The sequence below is a fragment of the Thalassophryne amazonica genome, chromosome 6 (assembly GCF_902500255.1).
Source record: "Thalassophryne amazonica chromosome 6, fThaAma1.1, whole genome shotgun sequence".
NCBI classification, from domain to species: Eukaryota; Metazoa; Chordata; class Actinopteri; order Batrachoidiformes; family Batrachoididae; genus Thalassophryne; species Thalassophryne amazonica.
The window spans coordinates 129,506,607-129,530,046 of NC_047108.1; the positions used below are offsets into that span (position 1 = coordinate 129,506,607).

Sequence of the window (23,440 nt, forward strand, 5' to 3'; positions counted from 1 at the left end):
GCAGTCTTCTGCTGGGACTGGTTGGGGCTGAGGGAGAGAACCAGGAAAAAGACATGCTGTGGAGGGGAGCAGAGATCGATCACTAATGATTAAATGCAGAGTGGTGCATACAGAGCAAAAAGAGAAAGAAACAGTGCATCATGGGAACCCCCCAGCAGTCTACGTCTATAGCAGCATAACTAAGGGATGGTTCAGGGTCACCTGATCCAGCCCTAACTATAAGCTTTAGCAAAAAGGAAAGTTTTAAGCCTAATCTTAAAAGTAGAGAGGGTGTCTGTCTCCCTGATCTGAATTGGGAGCTGGTTCCACAGGAGAGGAGCCTGAAAGCTGAAGGCTCTGCCTCCCATTCTACTCTTACAAACCCTAGGAACTACAAGTAAGCCTGCAGTCTGAGAGCGAAGCGCTCTATTGGGGTGATATGGTACTACGAGGTCCCTAAGATAAGATGGGACCTGATTATTCAAAACCTTATAAGTAAGAAGAAGAATTTTAAATTCTATTCTAGAATTAACAGGAAGCCAATGAAGAGAGGCCAATATGGGTGAGATATGCTCTCTCCTTCTAGTCCCCGTCAGTACTCTAGCTGCAGCATTTTGAATTAACTGAAGGCTTTTTAGGGAACTTTTAGGACAACCTGATAATAATGAATTACAATAGTCCAGCCTAGAGGAAATAAATGCATGAATTAGTTTTTCAGCATCACTCTGAGACAAGACCTTTCTGATTTTAGAGATATTGCGTAAATGCAAAAAAGCAGTCCTACATATTTGTTTAATATGCGCTTTGAATGACATATCCTGATCAAAAATGACTCCAAGATTTCTCACAGTATTACTAGAGGTCAGGGTAATGCCATCCAGAGTAAGGATCTGGTTAGACACCATGTTTCTAAGATTTGTGGGGCCAAGTACAATAACTTCAGTTTTATCTGAGTTTAAAAGCAGGAAATTAGAGGTCATCCATGTCTTTATGTCTGTAAGACAATCCTGCAGTTTAGCTAATTGGTGTGTGTCCTCTGGCTTCATGGATAGATAAAGCTGGGTATCATCTGCGTAACAATGAAAATTTAAGCAATACCGTCTAATAATACTGCCTAAGGGAAGCATGTATAAAGTGAATAAAATTGGTCCTAGCACAGAACCTTGTGGAACTCCATAATTAACTTTAGTCTGTGAAGAAGATTCCCCATTTACATGAACAAATTGTAATCTATTAGACAAATATGATTCAAACCACCGCAGCGCAGTGCCTTTAATACCTATGGCATGCTCTAATCTCTGTAATAAAATTTTATGGTCAACAGTATCAAAAGCAGCACTGAGGTCTAACAGAACAAGCACAGAGGTGAGTCCACTGTCTGAGGCCATAAGAAGATCATTTGTAACCTTCACTAATGCTGTTTCTGTACTATGATGAATTCTAAAACCTGACTGAAACTCTTCAAATAGACCATTCCTCTGCAGATGATCAGTTAGCTGTTTTACAACTACCCTTTCAAGAATTTTTGAGAGAAAAGGAAGGTTGGTAGATTGGCCTATAATTAGCTAAGATAGCTGGGTCAAGTGATGGCTTTTTAAGTAATGGTTTAATTACTGCCACCTTAAAAGCCTGTGGTACATAGCCAACTAACAAAGATAGATTGATCATATTTAAGATCGAAGCATTAAATAATGGTAGGGCTTCCTTGAGCAGCCTGGTAGGAATGGGGTCTAATAAACATGTTGATGGTTTGGATGAAGTAACTAATGAAAATAACTCAGACAGAACAATCGGAGAGAAAGAGTCTAACCAAATACCGGCATCACTGAAAGCAGCCAAAGATAACGATACGTCTTTGGGATGGTTATGAGTAATTTTTTCTCTAATAGTTAAAATTTTGTTAGCAAAGAAAGTCATGAAGTCATTACTAGTTAAAGTTAATGGAATACTCAGCTCAATAGAGCTCTGACTCTTTGTCAGCCTGGCTACAGTGCTGAAAAGAAACCTGGGGTTGTTCTTATTTTCTTCAATTAGTGATGAGTAGAAAGATGTCCTAGCTTTACGGAGGGCTTTTTTATAGAGCAACAGACTCTTTTTCCAGGCTAAGTGAAGATCTTCTAAATTAGTGAGACGCCATTTCCTCTCCAACTTACGGGTTATCTGCTTTAAGCTGCGAGTTTGTGAGTTATACCACGGAGTCAGGCACTTCTGATTTAAAGCTCTCTTTTTCAGAGGAGCTACAGCATCCAAAGTTGTCTTCAATGAGGATGTAAAACTATTGACGAGATACTCTATCTCCCTTACAGAGTTTAGGTAGCTACTCTGCACTGTGTTGGTATATGGCATTAGAGAACATAAAGAAGGAATCATATCCTTAAACCTAGTTACAGCGCTTTCTGAAAGACTTCTAGTGTAATGAAACTTATTCCCCACTGCTGGGTAGTCCATCAGAGTAAATGTAAATGTTATTAAGAAATGATCAGACAGAAGGGAGTTTTCAGGGAATACTGTTAAGTCTTCTATTTCCATACCATAAGTCAGAACAAGATCTAAGATATGATTAAAGTGGTGGGTGGACTCATTTACTTTTTGAGCAAAGCCAATAGAGTCTAATAATAGATTAAATGCAGTGTTGAGGCTGTCATTCTCAGCATCTGTGTGGATGTTAAAATCGCCCACTATAATTATCTTATCTGAGCTAAGCACTAAGTCAGACAAAAGGTCTGAAAATTCACAGAGAAACTCACAGTAACGACCAGGTGGACGATAGATAATAACAAATAAAACTGGTTTTTGGGACTTCCAATTTGGATGGACAAGACTAAGAGACAAGCTTTCAAATGAATTAAAGCTCTGTCTGGGTTTTTGATTAATTAATAAGCTGGAATGGAAGATTGCTGCTAATCCTCCTCCTCGGCCCGTGCTACGAGCATTCTGACAGTTAGTGTGACTCGGGGGTGTTGACTCATTTAAACTAACATATTCATCCTGCTGTAACCAGGTTTCTGTTAGGCAGAATAAATCAATATGTTGATCAATTATTATATCATTTACCAACAGGGACTTAGAAGAGAGAGACCTAATGTTTAATAGACCACATTTAACTGTTTTAGTCTGTGGTGCAGTTGAAGGTGCTATATTATTTTTTCTTTTTGAATTTTTATGCTTAAATAGATTTTTGCTGGTTGTTGGTGGTCTGGGAGCAGGCACCGTCTCTACGGGGATGGGGTAATGAGGGGATGGCAGGGGGAGAGAAGCTGCAGAGAGGTGTGTAAGACTACAACTCTGCTTCCTGGTCCCAACCCTGGATAGTCACGGTTTGGAGGATTTAAGAAAATTGGCCAGATTACTAGAAATGAGAGCTGCTCCATCCAAAGTGGGATGGATGCCGTCTCTCCTAACAAGACCAGGTTTTCCCCAGAAGCTTTGCCAATTATCTATGAAGCCCACCTCATTTTTTGGACACCACTCAGACAGCCAGCAATTCAAGGAGAACAGGCGGCTAAACATGTCACTCCTGGTCCGATTGGGGAGGGGCCCAGAGAAAACTACAGAGTCCGACATTGTTTTTGCAAAGTTACACACCGATTTAATGTTAATTTTAGTGACCTCCGATTGGCGTAACCGGGTGTCATTACTGCCGACGTGAATTACAATCTTACCAAATTTACGCTTAGCCTTAGCCAGCAGTTTCAAATTTCCTTCAATGTCGCCTGCTCTGGCCCCCGGAAGACAATTGACTATGGTTGCTGGTGTCGCTAACTTCACATTTCTCAAAATAGAGTCGCCAATAACCAGAGTTTGATCCTCGGCGGGTGTGTCGTCGAGTGGGGAAAAACGGTTAGAAATGTGAACGGGTTGGCGGTGTACACGGGGCTTCTGTTTAGAACTACGCTTCCTCCTCACAGTCACCCAGTCAGCCTGCTCGGGATCTGCCAGGGGGGAACTAACGGCGGCTAAGCTACCTTGGTCCGCACCGACTACAGGGGCCTGGCTAGCTGTAGAATTTTCCACGGTGCGGAGCCGACTCTCCAATTCGCCCAGCCTGGCCTCCAAAGCTACGAATAAGCTACACTTATTACAAGTACCATTACTGCTAAAGGAGGCCGAGGAATAACTAAACATTTTACACCCAGAGCAGAAAAGTGTGGGAGAGACAGGAGAAGCCGCCATGCTAAATCGGCTAAGAGCTAGTAGCTACGCTAACCTAGCGGATTCCTAAAAACACGCAAACTGAATAATTTAGAGGTGATTCAGCAGAAGGAGTGCTTTAGTTAAGGCACGTAAAGATTACACTGGGAAACAAATCGTAATCTAGATAACTAGATCAATCTAACTGCGCAGATTAAACAGCTAACAGATACAGAAAAACACCGCTGTGCTCCGGAACAGGAAGTGATACAATACCGCAGTGAGAGCCAACCACCAGTAGAGGCAAGCAAGAAAAGACTTCCTCGGTGTTGGAAGTCTCACAGGACAAGCTGGAACATGCCCAGCTGTTAAACAATTTCTCGGATACTCACTCGACTGAAAAACCATCGAAAGCCACCTGAATCTTCCAAATGGTTTCCAGCTGGCTGTCTGGCAGAGCTTCTGAAAAAAATTTCATGGAACAAAGTGGCAGTAGCTCAGCTGTTTGCTGAGAATGAAAATCTGCCGAGGGGGCTGGACCACTCCTCCCACAAAGCCTGCCCACAGGCGAATGATGCAACCGTCAGGCGTGAAAAAACTCACGCATGCGCACGAAGGTTCAAGCTTGTCTGATGCAAGCACACGTGATTCAAATCAATATAGTTTTTGAAAAAAATAAAAAGGTTGGATAGTTTTCTCACAGACCTCGTATATATATATAAACAATTGTACTTTCATTAATATGCAGTGTCCCTGTCAAATAAACCAATAAAATGAAATGAAAACTCTCAGCACGCCTCGGCACAGCCATTAAAACCTGCTATGGAGGTGCTACCACTGAGGTGTTACCTCGATTCACAGAATTTAACAGTATTTCATTAGGCATGCTGACGAAACTCGTGGCCTCTTCAAAAAGCACAACCTGTTTATTTGATCCTATACCAACAAAACTGTTTAAGGACCTGTGGCCCACTCTTTGGCCAACTGTGCTACAAATTCTTAATCTTTCTTTAACTTCTGGATCTGTTCCTAAATGTTTAAAATCTGCAGTGATTAAACCATTACTGAAGACCCTCTTGACCATTACTCTTGACCCTAGGGTACTGAAAATTTACAGGCCGATATCAAATCTATCATTCTGTTCCAAAATTTTAGAAAAGGTGGTTTCATTGTTGGGAAAGTGTAGTGACACGGACCCACAACAGGGGGCGCAAATGAACGGACAATGGAGGAAGTCAAATAACAACACTTTACTGTTGTGAATAAGCACAACAAACACAGCAGATTACAATAATAGTCAATGAAGTCAATTCACAAAAATGTGTCGCGTGGGCAGGCTCGAAGATAAGAGACGTCTGTCCAAAGCAGAACCGGAACCACACGATTTCCTCCGCCACCGAACCCCGGGAATACTGGAGCCGCCAAGTCCCGAACTCCCAGGTGGCCACTGCCTCCGCTTGTCGGATCTGGTACTGCTGGCGAGGAACAAAAACAGTTAGATGTGGGTGCGTCTGCACCCAGCAACACGTATGGTGGAAAACCACCTCCACCTCTCGTCGGAAAAAAGGAAACAAAATATCTGCTATCCAACACACAAAGTAACAGGTATTCCTGTCAGGAAGACAACAAAGTCGGCTGAGTACGTTACCTCCTCGGTAGAGCGATATCTCGGCAAAGAGGTGGAGATGTCGTCCTGCTGATATACCACTGCTGATCAGATGATTGGTGACAGCTGTTGTAGGCGATAAGTGACAGCTGTCACCCCGGCTGCTCCTGTGAGGCGGCAGCGCCCTCTGGTGCCTGGAGCCCGCACTCCAGACAGGGCGCCCTCTGGTGGTGGTGGGCCAGCAGTACCTCCTCTTCAGCGGCCCACACAACATTCATGGCAGCTCGTATACCACCCCACTGAGAATGATCTTTTTGAGCCACTGCAGTCTGCTTTTAGGAAATATCACTCCACAGAGACAGCGCTCGCTAAAGTATTGAATGATCTTCTGCAAACAATGGACTCAGACACCACTACAGTTTTGGTGTTGTTAGGTCTCAGTGCTGCGTTTGATACCATGAATCATCATATTTTGCTCGATAGCAAAATATGATATATATAGCAATATTTATTTTATTATTTTATTTTATTTATTTATTTATTTTTAGCACTGTTGTCGTGCGTTACCTGTGCTGCTCCACAGCCTGTCCAGTGGATTTTTATTTTTATTTTATTTTTTAGCACTGTTGTCGTGCGTTGCCTGTGCTGCTCCACAGCCTGTCCAGTGGATTTTTATTTTGTTTTAGCACTGTTGTCGTGCGTTACCTGTGCTGCTCCACAGCCTGTCTAGTGGATTTTTATTTTGTTTTAGCACTGTTGTCGTGCGTTACCTGTGCTGCTCCACAGCCTGTCTAGTGGATTTTTATTTTGTTTTAGCACTGTTGTCGTGCGTTACCTGTGCTGCTCCACAGCCTGTCCAGTGGATTTTTATTTTATTTTTTAGCACTGTTGTTGTGCGTTACCTGTGCTGCTCCACAGCCTGTCTAGTGGATTTTTATTTTGTTTTAGCACTGTTGTCGTGCGTTACCTGTGCTGCTCCACAGCCTGTCTAGTGGATTTTTATTTTGTTTTAGCACTGTTGTTGTGCGTTACCTGTGCTGCTCCACAGCCTGTCTAGTGGATTTTTATTTTGTTTTAGCACTGTTGTCGTGCGTTACCTGTGCTGCTCCACAGCCTGTCCAGTGGATTTTTATTTTATTTTTTAGCACTGTTGTTGTGCGTTACCTGTGCTGCTCCACAGCCTGTCTAGTGGATTTTTATTTTATTTTAGCACTGTTGTCGTGCGTTACCTGTGCTGCTCCACAGCCTGTCTAGTGGATTTTTATTTTGTTTTAGCACTGTTGTCGTGCGTTGCCTGTGCTGCTCCACAGCCTGTCTAGTGGATTTTTATTTTGTTTTAGCACTGTTGTCGTGCGTTGCCTGTGCTGCTCCACAGCCTGTCCAGTGGATTTTTATTTTTATTTTATTTTTTAGCACTGTTGTTGTGCGTTACCTGTGCTGCTCCACAGCCTGTCTAGTGGATTTTTATTTTATTTTAGCACTGTTGTCGTGCGTTACCTGTGCTGCTCCACAGCCTGTCTAGTGTCGGATTCCCTGTTTGGGAATCCGCTAGCTTAGCGTAGCTACTAGCTCTTAGCCGTTTTAGCATGGCGGCTTCTCCTGTCTCTCCCGTACTTTTCTGCTCTGGGTGTGAAATGTTTAGTTATTCCTCGGCCTCTTTTAGCAGTAACGGTACATGTAATAAGTGCAGCTTATTCGTAGCTTTGGAGGCCAGGCTGGGCGAATTGGAGGCTCGGCTCCGCACCGTGGAAAATTCTACAGCTAGCCAGGCCCCTGTAGTCGGTGCGGACCAAGGTAGCTTAGCCGCCGTTAGTTCCCCCCTGGCAGACCCCGTGCAGTCGGGAAGGCAGGCTGACTGGGTGACTGTGAGGAGGAAGCGTAGCCCTAAACAGAAGCCCCGTGTACACCGTCAACCCAGTTCACATCTCTAACCGTTTTTCCCCACTCGACGATACACTCGCCGAGGATCAAACTCTGGTTATTGGCGACTCTGTTTTGAGAAATGTGAAGTTAGCGACACCAGCAACCATTGTCAATTGTCTTCCGGGGGCCAGAGCAGGCGACATCGAAGGACATTTGAAATTGCTGGCTAAGGCTAAGCGTAAATTTGGTAAGATTGTAATTCACGTCGGCAGTAATGACACTCGGTTACGCCAATCGGAGGTCACTAAAATTAACATTGAATCGGTGTGTAACTTTGCAAAAACAATGTCGGACTCTGTAGTTTTCTCTGGGCCCCTCCCCAATCAGACCGGGAGTGACATGTTTAGCCGCATGTTCTCCTTGAATTGCTGGCTGTCTGAGTGGTGTCCAAAAAATGAGGTGGGCTTCATTGATAATTGGCAAAGCTTCTGGGGAAAACCTGGTCTTGTTAGGAGAGACGGCATCCATCCCACTTTAGAGGGAGCAGCTCTCATTTCTAGAAATCTGGCCAATTTTTTGGGATCCTCCAAACTGTGACTGTCTAGCGTTGGGACCAGGAGGCAGAGCTGTGGTCTTATACACCTCTCTGCAGCTTCTCTCCCCCTGCCATCCCCCTATTACCCCATCCCCGTAGAGACGGTGCCTGCTCCCAGACCACCAATAACTAGCAAAAATCTATTTAAGCATAAAAATTCAAAAAGAAAAAATAATATAGCACCTTCAATTGCACCACAGACTAAAACAGTTAAATGTGGTCTATTAAACATTAGGTCTCTTTCTTCTAAGTCCCTGTTGGTAAATGATATAATAATTGATCAACGTATTGATTTATTCTGCCTAACAGAAACTTGGTTACAGCAGGATGAATATGTTAGTTTAAATGAGTCAACACCCCCGAGTCACACTAACTGTCAGAATGCTCGTAGCACGGGCCGGGGCGGAGGATTAGCAGCAATCTTCCATTCCAGCTTATTAATTAATCAAAAACCTAGACAGAGCTTTAATTCATTTGAAAGCTTGTCTCTTAGTCTTGTCCATCCAAATTGGAAGTCCCAAAAACCAGTTTTATTTGTTATTATCTATCGTCCACCTGGTCGTTACTGTGAGTTTCTCTGTGAATTTTCAGACCTTTTGTCTGACTTAGTGCTTAGCTCAGACAAGATAATTATAGTGGGCGATTTTAACATCCACACAGATGCTGAGAATGACAGCCTCAACACTGCATTTAATCTATTATTAGACTCTATCGGCTTTGCTCAAAAAGTAAATGAGTCCACCCACCACTTTAATCATATTTTAGATCTTGTTCTGACTTATGGTATGGAAATAGAAGACTTAACAGTATTCCCTGAAAACTCCCTTTTGTCTGATCATTTTTTAATAACATTTACATTTACCCTGATGGACTACCCTAGACTTACACTAGAAGTCTTTCAGAAAGCGCTGTAACTAGGTTTAAGGATATGATTCCTTCTTTATGTTCTCTAATGTCATATACCAACACAGAGCAGAGTAGCTACCTAAACTCTGTAAGGGAGTTAGAGTATCTTGTCAATAGTTTTACATCCTCATTGAAGACAGCTTTGGATGCTGTAGCTCCTCTGAAAAAGAGAGCTTTAAATCAGAAGTGTCTGACTCCGTGGTATAACTCACAAACTCGTAGCTTAAAGCAGATAACCCGTAAGTTGGAGAGGAAATGGCGTCTCACTAATTTAGAAGATCTTCACTTAGCCTGGAAAAAGAGTTTGTTGCTCTATAAGAAAGCCCTTCGTGAAGCTAGGACATCTTTCTACTCATCACTAATTGAAGAAAATAAGAACAACCCCAGGTTTCTTTTCAGCACTGTAGCCAGGCTGACAAAGAGTCAGAGCTCTATTGAGCTGAGTATTCCATTAACTTTAACTAGTAATGACTTCATGACTTTCTTTGCTAACAAAATTTTGACTATTAGAGAAAAAATTACTCATAACCATCCCAAAGACGTATCGTTATCTTTGGCTGCTTTCAGTGATGCCGGTATTTGGTTAGACTCTTTCTCTCCGATTGTTCTGTCTGAGTTATTTTCATTAGTTACTTCATCCAAACCATCAACATGCTTATTAGACCCCATTCCTGCCAGGCTGCTCAAGGAAGTCCTACCATTATTTAATGCTTCAATCTTAAATATGATCAATCTATCTTTGTTAGTTGGTTATGTACCACAGGCCTTTAAGGTGGCAGTAATTAAACCATTACTTAAAAAGCCATCACTTGACCCAGCTATCTTAGCTAATTATAGGCCAATCTCCAACCTTCCTTTTCTCTCAAAGATTCTTGAGAGGGTAGTTGTAAAACAGCTAACTGATCACCTGCAGAGGAATGGTCTATTTGAAGAGTTTCAGTCAGGTTTTAGAATTCATCATAGTACAGAAACAGCATTAGTGAAGGTTACAAATGATCTTCTTATGGCTTCGGACAGTGGACTTATCTCTGTGCTTGTTCTGTTGGACCTCAGTGCTGCTTTTGATACTGTTGACCATAAAATTTTATTACAGAGATTAGAGCATGTCATAGGTATTAAAGGCATTGCGCTGCGGTGGTTTGAATCATATTTGTCTAATAGATTACAGTTTGTTCATGTAAATGGGGAATCTTCTTCACAGGCTAAAGTTAATTATGGAGTTCCACAAGGTTCTGTGCTAGGACCAATTTTATTCACTTTATACATGCTTCCCTTGGGCAGTATTATTAGACGGTATTGCTTAAATTTTCATTGTTACGCAGATGATACCCAGCTTTATCTATCCATGAAGCCAGAGGATACGCACCAATTAGCTAAACTGCAGGATTGTCTTACAGACATAAAGACATGGATGACCTCTAATTTCCTGCTTTTAAACTCAGATAAAACTGAAGTTATTGTACTTGGCCCCACAAATCTTAGAAGCATGGTGTCTAACCAGATCGTTACTCTGGATGGCATTTCCCTGATCTCTAGTAATACTGTGAGAAATCTTGGAGTTATTTTTGATCAGGATATGTCATTCAAAGCGCATATTAAACAAATATGTAGGACTGCCTTTTTGCATTTACGCAATATCTCTAAAATCAGAAAGGTCTTGTCTCAGAGTGATGCTGAAAAACTAATTCATGCATTTGTTTCCTCTAGGCTGGACTATTGTAATTCATTATTATCAGGTTGTCCTAAAAGTTCCCTAAAAAGCCTTCAGTTGGTTCAGAATGCTGCAGCTAGAGTACTGACGGGGACTAGCAGGAGAGAGCATATCTCACCCGTGTTGGCCTCCCTTCATTGGCTTCCTGTTAATGCTAGAATAGAATTTAAAATTCTTCTTCTTACTTATAAGGTTTTGAATAATCAGGTCCCATCTTATCTTAGGGACCTCATAGTACCATATTACCCCATTAGAGCGCTTCGCTCTCAGACTGCGGGCTTACTTGTAGTTCCTAGGGTTTGTAAGAGTAGAATGGGAGGCAGAGCCTTCAGCTTTCAGGCTCCTCTCCTGTGGAACCAGCTCCCAATTCAGATCAGGGAGACAGATACCCTCTCTACTTTTAAGATTAGGCTTAAAACTTTCCTTTTCGCTAAGGCTTATAGTTAGGGCTGGATCGGGTGACCCTGGACCATCCCTTGGTTATGTTGCTTTAGACGTAGACTGTGTTTCATAATTATTGTATGGCCTTGCCTTGCAATGTGGAGCGCCTTGGGGCAACTGTTTGTTGTGATTTGGCGCTATACAAGAAAAAAGTTGATTGATTGATTGATTGATAGGTTGGAGAATCTTTTTGGGATTACTGGAAGTGCCCTTGTGTGGTTGACGTCATATTTGTCCAGTCGTTCTCAATGTGTCTTGTATAATAACACTACCTCTAACCTTAGTGACATGATTTGGGGTTCTACATGGATCCGTTTTAGGTCCCTTGCTTTTCTCCATGTATGTAGCACCCCTTGGACGTATACTGTGGAGTTTTGGGATTGCCTTTCATTGTTACGCTGTTGATAGTTGTACATGCCAATAATTGAGGGAAATCTCACTCCCATAAAATCCCTGGAGGACTGTCTTCTATCAGTGAGAAGTTGGATGTCTAGTAACTTCCTACTTTTAAACGTTGATAAGACTGAAATGATGGTTCTTGATCCAACGAGACATCGGCATCAGTTTGACCAGCTGGCGCTCAGCCTGGGTTTGTGTGTCATACAACATACAGACAAAATGAGGAAACCTGGGGTAATTTTTGATCCCACACTGTCTTTTCACCTCCACATTAAGCGAGGATCCGCCCCATCCTGTTGATGACTGATGCTGAGACCCTGACTCAAGCTTTTGTTTCTTCTAGACTAGATCATTGTAATGTTCTATTTTCAGAGTTACTGCAGTCCAGCATTAGGGGTCTTCAGCTGGTTCAGAACGCTGCCGCCAGATTGTTGACACATAGCAGAAGGTCTGAACATATCACACCCATTTTGGCATCTTTGCACTGGCTCCCTGTCTTTGTGAGAGCAGATTTTAAGGTTTTGTTATTGACTTATAAAGTTGTTCATGGACTGGCACCATCTTATCTGGCTGATCTGGTGGAACTCTACGTGCCGGCCCGGGCTCTGCGGTTGTGTGGGACTTCTCTGTGTTCCCAGCGTGAAGAAGAAGTCAGCAGGTCAAAGAGCCTTTTCTCATCCTGCACCCACCCTGTAGAACAGTCTTCCTGCGACTGTGAGGCAGTCAGAGTCCGTGGACATTTTTAAGTCAAGACTGCAAACCCATTTTTATTCTCTTTCTTATGAATAGTTTTTATTTTTTTATCTGATTTATTCTTTTACTTCTGTTTTTAATTATGTGTTTGAAATTTTTTATTCGTTTTTAATTATTTATTTAAATTTTATGTTGACTTGTTCCATGTAAGGCGCCTTGAGATGGATTTTGCTGTGATTTGGCGCATTATAAGATAATTAAATTGAATTAAATTGAAAATTGAATGTACAAAGAGTTTAATGCTGTTGTCCGTGTGGAGCCTGATCAGAGCATCTCAAATGCATGTTTTCTGTTGTGAATGTACTGAGATTACCCATAATGCACTTTGTGGAGACAGCACGTCCACACTAAAACCTTCAAAATTAGTGCATTACTTTAAAACTAAAACATATATACATATATCTGATATTTTCACTTCAGACGTGACGTTAATTTAAATAACTTGTCCGAAATTAGTTTGGTTAAAATTTTAACCACAAGTTAAAACTGTATGCCTCTGGATGACTTGGGTGATATTGCCAGCGTATCCATAAGGGGTCAAAAGAAATGAGTTTTTTTATTTTTTGTGACCACTTCTCCTTTGCCTGCAAAGGATAGAGTAGTTTCTTCTGGAACCAGTTCTCCTCTGTTTACAGAGGATAGAACTGCACATCTACTACAAAACATTTAACAGGTAGGTACTCAACTGATTGTAAACTTAATAAATGTTTGTAACTGTTAGGCTTTGTTCACCACATCTGCAAACATATGTTAGCGGTCTAAAAATTACTGGACCAAAACTTATCGGAAGGTAATTGGTCCGATGATGGTTTTCAAAGTTATCTGAAAAACTAATCCGATAATGAAGACATTAGCTTTGATAATTAGCAGTTAGCAGATTAGCGGAACTGTGCCCACCACTGGTGGCCAGTGCAGGTACTGGGAATCTTGTTAAAGTTGAGGGTTACATGGATTCCAGTCAATATTGTTATGTGTAGGACGCAGGACGGAGAACCGACCAGCGTTTGAAGGACCCAGTATGAAATAAGCAGAGCACGGTACAAAGGATAACAAAATTTAATAACATAACAGTGATGTGATAATAGAAACAAAAGAGTGCGCGGTCTGGCATGGTGGAATGCCGGTGTGCTCCCAGCAGCACTAACGGTCCGGAGCCAGAAACAGTTCGGACCCAGGGACCCCGCCGACACCCCCCAGGTGGCCGCGACAAACCGAGTCTGTGAAAGAAGAAACCATCATGTGAGTCCACACTCCACACACAGAGAGACCACTCAAAGGTGTACACAAACAGCAAACACTTCCTGGCTTAATCACTAATCAGCTTCCCACCCTGCAGGCATGGAACACCCAGTTCACATACTCAACTGCAGTGGAAGCTGATTAAACGACTAACATAACAGCTCAATGTAATAAGGTGTGAGGGACACCACATTTACTGACTGTACTAATGTTAGTCACAAAACCTAACGTACCTCAGGAAGTGTGCTGACGAGCGTGAGACCTCACCCCCTCCTCTTTCACAGACCATGACATCAAACCTGGACGGTCTCTGCATCCATAATGATGAGATGGCTCTCAAGACGACGATCTCACCCGTCTGGTCACAAGGTCGAGTCTCTGGCAAATACACACTGTGTACTCCAGACTTAAATGCCACCATGCTCCAATCCGTGTAGATGCACCACAGCTGTGAGTCCTGACGAGCTGCACATGATCAGCCTCAGGTGATCAGGGTGAGGTCCTGATTACTCAGCCACACAGCCACTCAGTCCTAAACGCGTGCCACCTGGAAGGAAAAACAAAAGACAGAAACAGAAGACAGAAACAAAAAGCAGCCAGGCACCCCCAACCATACAACAAATATCAGGAGATTCTTGAGAACAATGTTCATGAATCAGTGACAAAGTTGGATCTTTCAACAAGACAACGACCCTAAACACTGCTCAAAATCTACTAAGACATTCATGCAGAGGAACAAGTACAACGTTCTGGAATGGCCATCTCAGTCCCCAGACCTGAAGATTATTGAAAATCTGTGGTGTGATTTTAAGCGGGCTGTCCATGCTCAGAAACCAACAAACCTGAGATGTTTTGTAAAGAAGAATGGTCCAAAATACCTTCAACCAGAATCTAGACTCTCATTGGAAGCTATAGGAAGCATTTAGAGGCTGCAAAAGGAGGATCTACTAAATATTGATGTATTTTTTATGTTAGGGTGCCCAAATTTATGCACCTGCCTAATTTTGTTTAAAGAATTATTGCACACTTTCTGTAAATCCTATGAACTTCATTTCACTTCTCAAATATCAGTTTGTTTATCTGCTATATGATATATTTAACTGAAAATGCTGATCCAAACAACCAATGAATTATAAAGGAAAATCATGGAAATCATCAGGGGGCCCAAACTTTTACATACAACTGTAAGTATTTGGACCATGACAAAATTTTGTAATTTTGGCCTAATTTGGGGTATTTTCTTTTTCTTCCCTCTCTTCTCCTCTGGCTCCAGCCGGGTGAGCCGTAGTGTCGGCGTTGCTGGAGTGGTGCAGTTTGGTTATACTGGGCGTTTCCCGGGTAACCTCTGCACCTGGGGGTGGGGGGTGGGGGGGTGGGGTGTTTGATTCCCTGTTCCACCTCCGGCTTCAGCACGCCTTTGGCCGTCTGCCATTGGCGTGGCTGAGGTTTGGGGCAGTGGGATATACCCGCAGCTAGTGGCTGGTGTAGAAGTCGGAGGAGTGGCGCCGTTTGCCATAACCGCTGTTCCACTCCTCCCGGTTGGCTTCTGGGGTATAGTCACGGTTGGTGACACTGGACGTGCTTCCAGTTTCCACTGCGCCAAGGGGGTGGGGTTGGGGTTGTTTTGTTTGTATGTTTTTTTTTTTCTCTCTTCTTGTTTTTCCCCCCAGTTTCCGCCCTCAGGGTTTGACTGTGGTGTCCTCTGGGGGGGAAAGGGCTGTGGGTCCATCTAGCCGTAGATGGCCGGGGCTGGGTCCGTTGGTCATGAGGGGAGGCGTCTCCTGGGGTTGACGAGTGGTCCTCTGGGAGGCGCTGGGAGTCCCCGTGGGTGACGTTGGATCCCAGAGGGACCTCGGCTGTGGTTATTACTCCTGGAGCTGGCGGGAAGTCCTCTGGGGGGTGTTGGTCCCTACATGTCGTTTGGGGGGGGGGGGGGGGTGTTTTAGCTCTTTTATTTGTAAGCTTAAGTTTGGGGTTTTTCTTTTCTCCTCATCCCGGGGTTTGATAGGACGGTCCCCTGGGGAGGGGGGGGGGGGTGGTTTGGTTGTTTGTGTTTGTCTTTTTTGTTTTATGACTAATGACCGCACATGGTTGGATAAAGGCTGACTGCACAGGTTTAAGAACTCCTGGCCACACCTGTGCTAAGTGACTGACTGAAACAAAGGCAAGGATGCAGCCAGATGAGAGGACATTAACCATTCTGTTGGAAGACGAATGCAGATGCGGTTTCCAGCCATGGTCCCTGGAGGGGGGTGTTTCTCCTGGGCCAGGTTTGTGTGGTCGCCGGGAGGCTTCCTGTGAGGGTGGGGTACTGTTGTATGGCTGGGGGGGCCTGGCTGCCTTTTTTGTTTCTGTCCTTTGTTTCTCCTTCCAGGTGGCTTGCATTTGGGACTGAGTGGCTGTGTTGCTGAGGTTATCAGGACCTCACCCTGATCACCTGCGGCTCGTCAGGACTCACAGCTGAGGTGCATCTATATGGATTGGAACATGGTGGCATTTAAGACTGGAGTATACAGTGTGTATTTGCCAGAGACTCGACCTTGTGACCAGACGGGTGAGATCGTCGTCTCGGGAGCCATCTCATCATCAGTGGATGCAGAGAACGTCCAGGGTTTGATGCACGGTCTGTGAAAGAGGAGGGGGTGAGGTCTCACGCTCGTCAGCACACTTCCTGAGGTACGTTAGATTTTGTGACTAACATTTATACAGTCAGTAAATGTGGTGTCCCTCACACCTTTATTATATTGAGCTGTATGTTAGTCATGTATCGGCTTCCACTGCAGTGGAGTTTTGTGAACTGGATGTTCCATGCCTGCAGGTTGGGAAGCTGATTAGTAATCAAGCCAGGAAGTGTTTGCTGTTTGTACACCTTTAAGTGTTCTCTCTGTGTGTAGAGTGTGGACTCACATAATGGTTCCTTCTTTCACAGACTCGGTTTGTTGCGGCCACCTGGGGGGTGTCGGCGGGGTCCTTGGGTCCGAACAGCTTCTGGCTCCGGAACGTTAGCGCTGCTGGGAGCGCACCACGCCAGACTGCACTTTCTTTTGTTATTTTTGTATCACTGTTATGTATTAAATTCAGTTAGCCTTTGTACCGTGCTCTGCTTATTTCATACTGGGTCCTTCAAACGCTGGTCGGTTCTCCGAGCTGCGTCCGACACATAACAGAAACCTATAACTTCCTCTGGGTTGTCTGAGCCTGTTGGTGGCTTTCCTCACTCTTTTCTTTCTTGCACAGTCACTCAGTTTTTTTTTTTTTACTTATCTACTCCACACAGATTTACCATAGAGTACCACACTGTTTGTATTTCTTCATAATTGATGTAAATAAAGTCCAAGACATATTCAGTGACTTGAAAATGTTCATGTATCCAACCCCTGACTTGTCTGAAGAAAACTGGCAATATTGATACTGATTATTTACACGTATTATACCAAAGAATTCCAACACTTATACAACCCATCATCTTGGCTTTTATATTTTTAATTAATTTATATCAAGTTCTTGAGACTTGCATTCAGTTTGAGTTTAAGGAAGATAATAGAGAAAAGAAAGAAAGAAAAGAATTTTTTAAAATGTTTGTGTAGTTTTTTGTTTTGTTTTAAATGGCATAAACCAAAATTTAAATGTGTGAAATACCAAGTATTCCAGTACTTTTGAAGGGCACTGTATCAGCTACAATTTGTCAAAAGGCTCAAGCCTCGATTTGTAAGGCTTATGGTTAATATGGTCTTTTTTGTTAAACCCCTTGAATTAAAGCTAAAATTCTTGACAACAAGCACATCTTTATTGATTTAATTCCAACCATATTCTGGGGGTGTACGGAGGCAAAATTACTATGAAAAAAGTCAGAGCCAAAGCTATTTTTCACTCCACTAACCCCCCCCCCCCCCCCTCTAAAATGACACTCCATCTTATTGCGGTAAAGCTATTGTGCAGCATGCAACCTCTGACCTCACAAAGGTACTTCCTTTCATCTTTGATGACATTATTCTGCCCTTCCTGCCTTATCGTTGGTATGTGTCACTGTCCTAAAGGTGCCGGTGGGTGAGTCAACACGGCTCCACACACTGTGACTCTCACATACATCTTTCCAGATTTCTCATCGAGGGCGCTGAGCGAGGTGACGTCCCAGTTCCCCGATGTCAAGAAGCGAGGCAGGACAGAGGGGATGGCAGGCTGCATTACACAGAAGTCGAGAAATAGAGATGAAGAGGCTTGTAAGAAGCAGGCAGATACATCGGGTAAAAATAGAGGAGGCAATACAGTCAGACAGGATGGGGGAAAACATGATGGTACATTTATAAACTTGAATCTAAGCATCCAGAAATATAAAATTATTCAATGTGATTGAAGTGACAGGAATTTGGAAGGGTTTGATCTTCATAAGTGCAAAGGTTTCAAGAGAGAGAGTCAGAAATGTAGAACATTAATTGGCTTTCAGGGGATGAATGAAGCCATTTAATTGAGCTGAGTGCAATTATTTCAGAAAAGTAAAAAGAAAAGCAATGTGAAGCAGTGTTTTCATCATGAATTAGCTTTAGTTAAATAGAAAAAAATAGCTTTCGTTTTGGTGATGCTGTGTGTGCAGATGAGGGTGTAACAATATGTGAGATCTGCACTGCAGACGTGAGTCATCCACTTCAATGAATGAGCTAATTTTACAGAAATTACTCAAAGGTTACACAAGGTTGTTCTAATAATAAAGGCACAAAGGCAACATTTCTATAGAACTTTCATTTGTACAGTAGTGTTCAGAATAATAGTAGTGCTATGTGACTAAAGAGATTAATCCAGGTTTTGAGTATATTTCTTATTGTTACATGGGAAACAAGGTACCAGTAGATTCAATAGATTCTCACAAATCCAACAAGACCAAGCATTCATGATATGCACACTCTTAAGGCTATGAAATTGGGCTATTAGTAAAAAAAAGTAGAAAAGGGGGTGTTCACACTAATAGTAGCATCTGCTGTTGACGGTACAAACTCAAAACTATTATGTTCAAACTGCTTTTTTATCAATCCTGTGAATCACTAAACTAGTATTTAGCTGTATAACCACAGTTTTTCATGATTTCTTCACATCTGCGAGGCATTAATTTTGTTGGTTTGGAACCAAGATTTTGCTGGTTTACTAGTGTGCTTGGGGTCATTGTCTTGTTGAAACACCCATTTCAAGGGCATGTCCTCTTCAGCATAAGGCAACATGACCTCTTCAAGTATTCTGACATATCCAAACTGATCCATGATACCTGGTATGCGATATATAGGCCCAACACCATAGTAGGAGAAACATGCCCATATCATGATCAATCAATCAATCAATCAACTTTTTTCTTGTATAGCGCCAAATCACAACAAACAGTTGCCCCAAGGCGCTCCACATTGCAAGGCAAGGCCATACAATAATTATGAAACACAGTCTACGTCTAAAGCAACATAACCAAGGGATGGTCCAGGGTCACCCGATCCAGCCCTAACTATAAGCCTTAGCGAAAAGGAAAGTTTTAAGCCTAATCTTAAAAGTAGAGAGGGTATCTGTCTCCCTGATCTGAATTGGGAGCTGGTTCCACAGGAGAGGAGCCTGAAAGCTGAAGGCTCTGCCTCCCATTCTACTCTTACAAACCCTAGGAACTACAAGTAAGCCCGCAGTCTGAGAGCGAAGCGCTCTAATGGGGTAATATGGTACTATGAGGTCCCTAAGATAAGATGGGACCTGATTATTCAAAACCTTATAAGTAAGAAGAAGAATTTTAAATTCTATTCTAGCATTAACAGGAAGCCAATGAAGGGAGGCCAACACGGGTGAGATATGCTCTCTCCTGCTAGTCCCCGTCAGTACTCTAGCTGCAGCATTCTGAACCAACTGAAGGCTTTTTAGGGAACTTTTAGGACAACCTGATAATAATGAATTACAATAGTCCAGCCTAGAGGAAACAAATGCATGAATTAGTTTTTCAGCATCACTCTGAGACAAGACCTTTCTGATTTTAGAGATATTGCGTAAATGCAAAAAGGCAGTCCTACATATTTGTTTAATATGCGCTTTGAATGACATATCCTGATCAAAAATAACTCCAAGATTTCTCACAGTATTACTAGAGATCAGGGAAATGCCATCCAGAGTAACGATCTGGTTAGACACCATGCTTCTAAGATTTGTGGGGCCAAGTACAATAACTTCAGTTTTATCTGAGTTTAAAAGCAGGAAATTAGAGGTCATCCATGTCTTTATGTCTGTAAGACAATCCTGCAGTTTAGCTAATTGGTGCGTATCCTCTGGCTTCATGGATAGATAAAGCTGGGTATCATCTGCGTAACAATGAAAATTTAAGCAATACCGTCTAATAATACTGCCCAAGGGAAGCATGTATAAAGTGAATAAAATTGGTCCTAGCACAGAACCTTGTGGAACTCCATAATTAACTTTAGTCTGTGAAGAAGATTCCCCATTTACATGAACAAACTGTAATCTATTAGACAAATATGATTCAAACCACCGCAGCGCAGTGCCTTTAATACCTATGACATGCTCTAATCTCTGTAATAAAATTTTATGGTCAACAGTATCAAAAGCAGCACTGAGGTCCAACAGAACAAGCACAGAGATAAGTCCACTGTCCGAAGCCATAAGAAGATCATTTGTAACCTTCACTAATGCTGTTTCTGTACTATGATGAATTCTAAAACCTGACTGAAACTCTTCAAATAGACCATTCCTCTGCAGGTGATCAGTTAGCTGTTTTACAACTACCCTCTCAAGAATCTTTGAGAGAAAAGGAAGGTTGGAGATTGGCCTATAATTAGCTAAGATAGCTGGGTCAAGTGATGGCTTTTTAAGTAATGGTTTAATTACTGCCACCTTAAAGGCCTGTGGTACATAACCAACTAACAAAGATAGATTGATCATATTTAAGATTGAAGCATTAAATAATGGTAGGACTTCCTTGAGCAGCCTGGCAGGAATGGGGTCTAATAAGCATGTTGATGGTTTGGATGAAGTAACTAATGAAAATAACTCAGACAGAACAATCGGAGAGAAAGAGTCTAACCAAATACCGGCATCACTGAAAGCAGCCAAAGATAACGATACATCTTTGGGATGGTTATGAGTAATTTTTTCTCTAATAGTCAAAATTTTGTTAGCAAAGAAAGTCATGAAGTCATTACTAGTTAAAGTTAATGGAATACTCAGCTCAATAGAGCTCTGACTCTTTGTCAGCCTGGCTACAGTGCTGAAAAGAAACCTGGGGTTGTTCTTATTTTCTTCAATTAGTGATGAGTAGAAAGATGTCCTAGCTTCACGAAGGGCTTTCTTATAGAGCAACAAACTCTTTTTCCAGGCTAAGTGAAGATCTTCTAAATTAGTGAGACGCCATTTCCTCTCCAACTTACGGGTTATCTGCTTTAAGCTACGAGTTTGTGAGTTATACCACGGAGTCAGACACTTCTGATTTAAAGCTCTCTTTTTCAGAGGAGCTACAGCATCCAAAGTTGTCTTCAATGAGGATGTAAAACTATTGACAAGATACTCTAACTCCCTTACAGAGTTTAGGTAGCTACTCTGCTCTGTGTTGGTATATGACATTAGAGAACATAAAGAATCAATCAATCAATCAATCAATTTTTTTTATATAGCGCCAAATCACAACAAACAGTTGCCCCAAGGCGCTTTGAAAGAAGGAATCATATCCTTAAACCTAGTTACAGCGCTTTCTGAAAGACTTCTAGTGTAATGAAACTTATTCCCCACTGCTGGGTAGTCCATCAGGGTAAATGTAAATGTTATTAAAAAATGATCAGACAAAAGGGAGTTTTCAGGGAATACTGTTAAGTCTTCTATTTCCATACCATAAGTCAGAACAAGATCTAAAATATGATTAAAGTGGTGGGTGGACTCATTTACTTTTTGAGCAAAGCCAATAGAGTCTAATAATAGATTAAATGCAGTGTTGAGGCTGTCATTCTCAGCATCTGTGTGGATGTTAAAATCGCCCACTATAATTATCTTATCTGAGCTAAGCACTAAGTCAGACAAAAGGTCTGAAAATTCACAGAGAAACTCACAGTAACGACCAGGTGGACGATAGATAATAACAAATAAAACTGGTTTTTGGGACTTCCAATTTGGATGGACAAGACTAAGATACAAGCTTTCAAATGAATTAAAGCTCTGTCTAGGTTTTTGATTAATTAATAAGCTGGAATGGAAGATTGCTGCTAATCCTCCGCCCCGGCCCGTGCTACGAGCATTCTGACAGTTAGTGTGACTCGGGGGTGTTGACTCATTTAAACTAACATATTCATCCTGCTGTAACCAAGTTTCTGTTAGGCAGAATAAATCAATACGTTGATCAATTATTATATCATTTACCAACAGGGACTTAGAAGAAAGAGACCTAATGTTTAATAGACCACATTTAACTGTTTTAGTCTGTGGTGCAATTGAAGGTGCTATATTATTTTTTCTTATTGAATTTTTATGCTTAAATAGATTTTTGCTAGTTATTGGTGGTCTGGGAGCAGGCACCGTCTCTACGGGGATGGGGTAATAGGGGGATGGCAGGGGGAGAGAAGCTGCAGAGAGGTGTATAAGACCACAGCTCTGCTTCCTGGTCCCAACCCTGGATAGTCACGGTTTGGAGGATTTAAGAAAATTGGCCAGATTTCTAGAAATGAGAGCTGCTCCATCCAAAGTGGGATGGATGCCGTCTCTCCTAACAAGACCAGGTTTTCCCCAGAAGCTTTGCCAATTATCTATGAAGCCCACCCCAGTTTTTGGACACCACTCAGACAGCCAGCAATTCAAGGAGAACATGCGGCTAAACATGTCACTCCCGGTCCGATTGGGGAGGGGCCCAGAGAAAACTACAGAGTCCAACATTGTTTTTGCAAAGTTACACACCGATTTAATGTTAATTTTAGTGACCTCCGATTGGCGTAACCGAGTGTCATTACTGCCGACGTGAATTACAATCTTACCAAATTTACGCTTAGCCTTAGCCAGCAATTTCAAATGTCCTTCGATGTCGCCTGCTCTGGCCCCCGGAAGACAATTGACAATGGTTGCTGGTGTCGCTAACTTCACATTTCTCAAAACAGAGTCGCCAATAACCAGAGTTTGATCCTCGGCGAGTGTATCGTCGAGTGGGGAAAAACGGTTAGAGATGTGAACGGGTTGACGGTGTACACGGGGCTTCTGTTTAGGGCTACGCTTCCTCCTCACAGTCACCCAGTCAGCCTGCCTTCCCGACTGCACGGGGTCTGCCAGGGGGGAACTAACGGCGGCTAAGCTACCTTGGTCCGCACCGACTACAGGGGCCTGGCTAGCTGTAGAATTTTCCACGGTGCGGAGCCGAGCCTCCAATTCGCCCAGCCTGGCCTCCAAAGCTACGAATAAGCTGCACTTATTACATGTACCGTTACTGCTAAAAGAGGCCGAGGAATAACTAAACATTTCACACCCAGAGCAGAAAAGTACGGGAGAGACAGGAGAAGCCGCCATGCTAAAACGGCTAAGAGCTAGTAGCTACGCTAAGCTAGCGGATTCCCAAACAGGGAATCCGACACTAGACAGGCTGTGGAGCAGCACAGGTAACGCACGACAACAGTGCTAAAACAAAATAGAAATCCACTAGACAGGCTGTGGAGCAGCACAGGTAACGCACAACAACAGTGCTAAAACAAAATAAAAATCCACTAGACAGGCTGTGGAGCAGCACAGGTAACGCACAACAACAGTGCTAAAACAAAATAAAAATCCACTAGACAGGCTGTGGAGCAGCACAGGCAACGCACGACAACAGCGCTAATAA

General features: G+C 42.6%; 1 protein-coding gene across 1 annotated transcript in view; it reads right to left on the reverse strand.

Annotated features, from left to right (window-relative positions):
* The window catches only part of LOC117513115 (inactive dipeptidyl peptidase 10), a 108,032-nt gene extending 90,199 nt beyond the window's left edge, over window positions 1-17,833 (reverse strand). The window contains exon 1 of the mRNA XM_034173452.1: window positions 17,711-17,833. Within this exon, the coding sequence (XP_034029343.1) occupies window positions 17,711-17,808 (98 nt within the window). The 5' untranslated portion in view covers window positions 17,809-17,833. The remainder of the gene's footprint in view (window positions 1-17,710) is intronic.
* Between the last annotated feature and the right edge of the window lie 5,607 nt (window positions 17,834-23,440).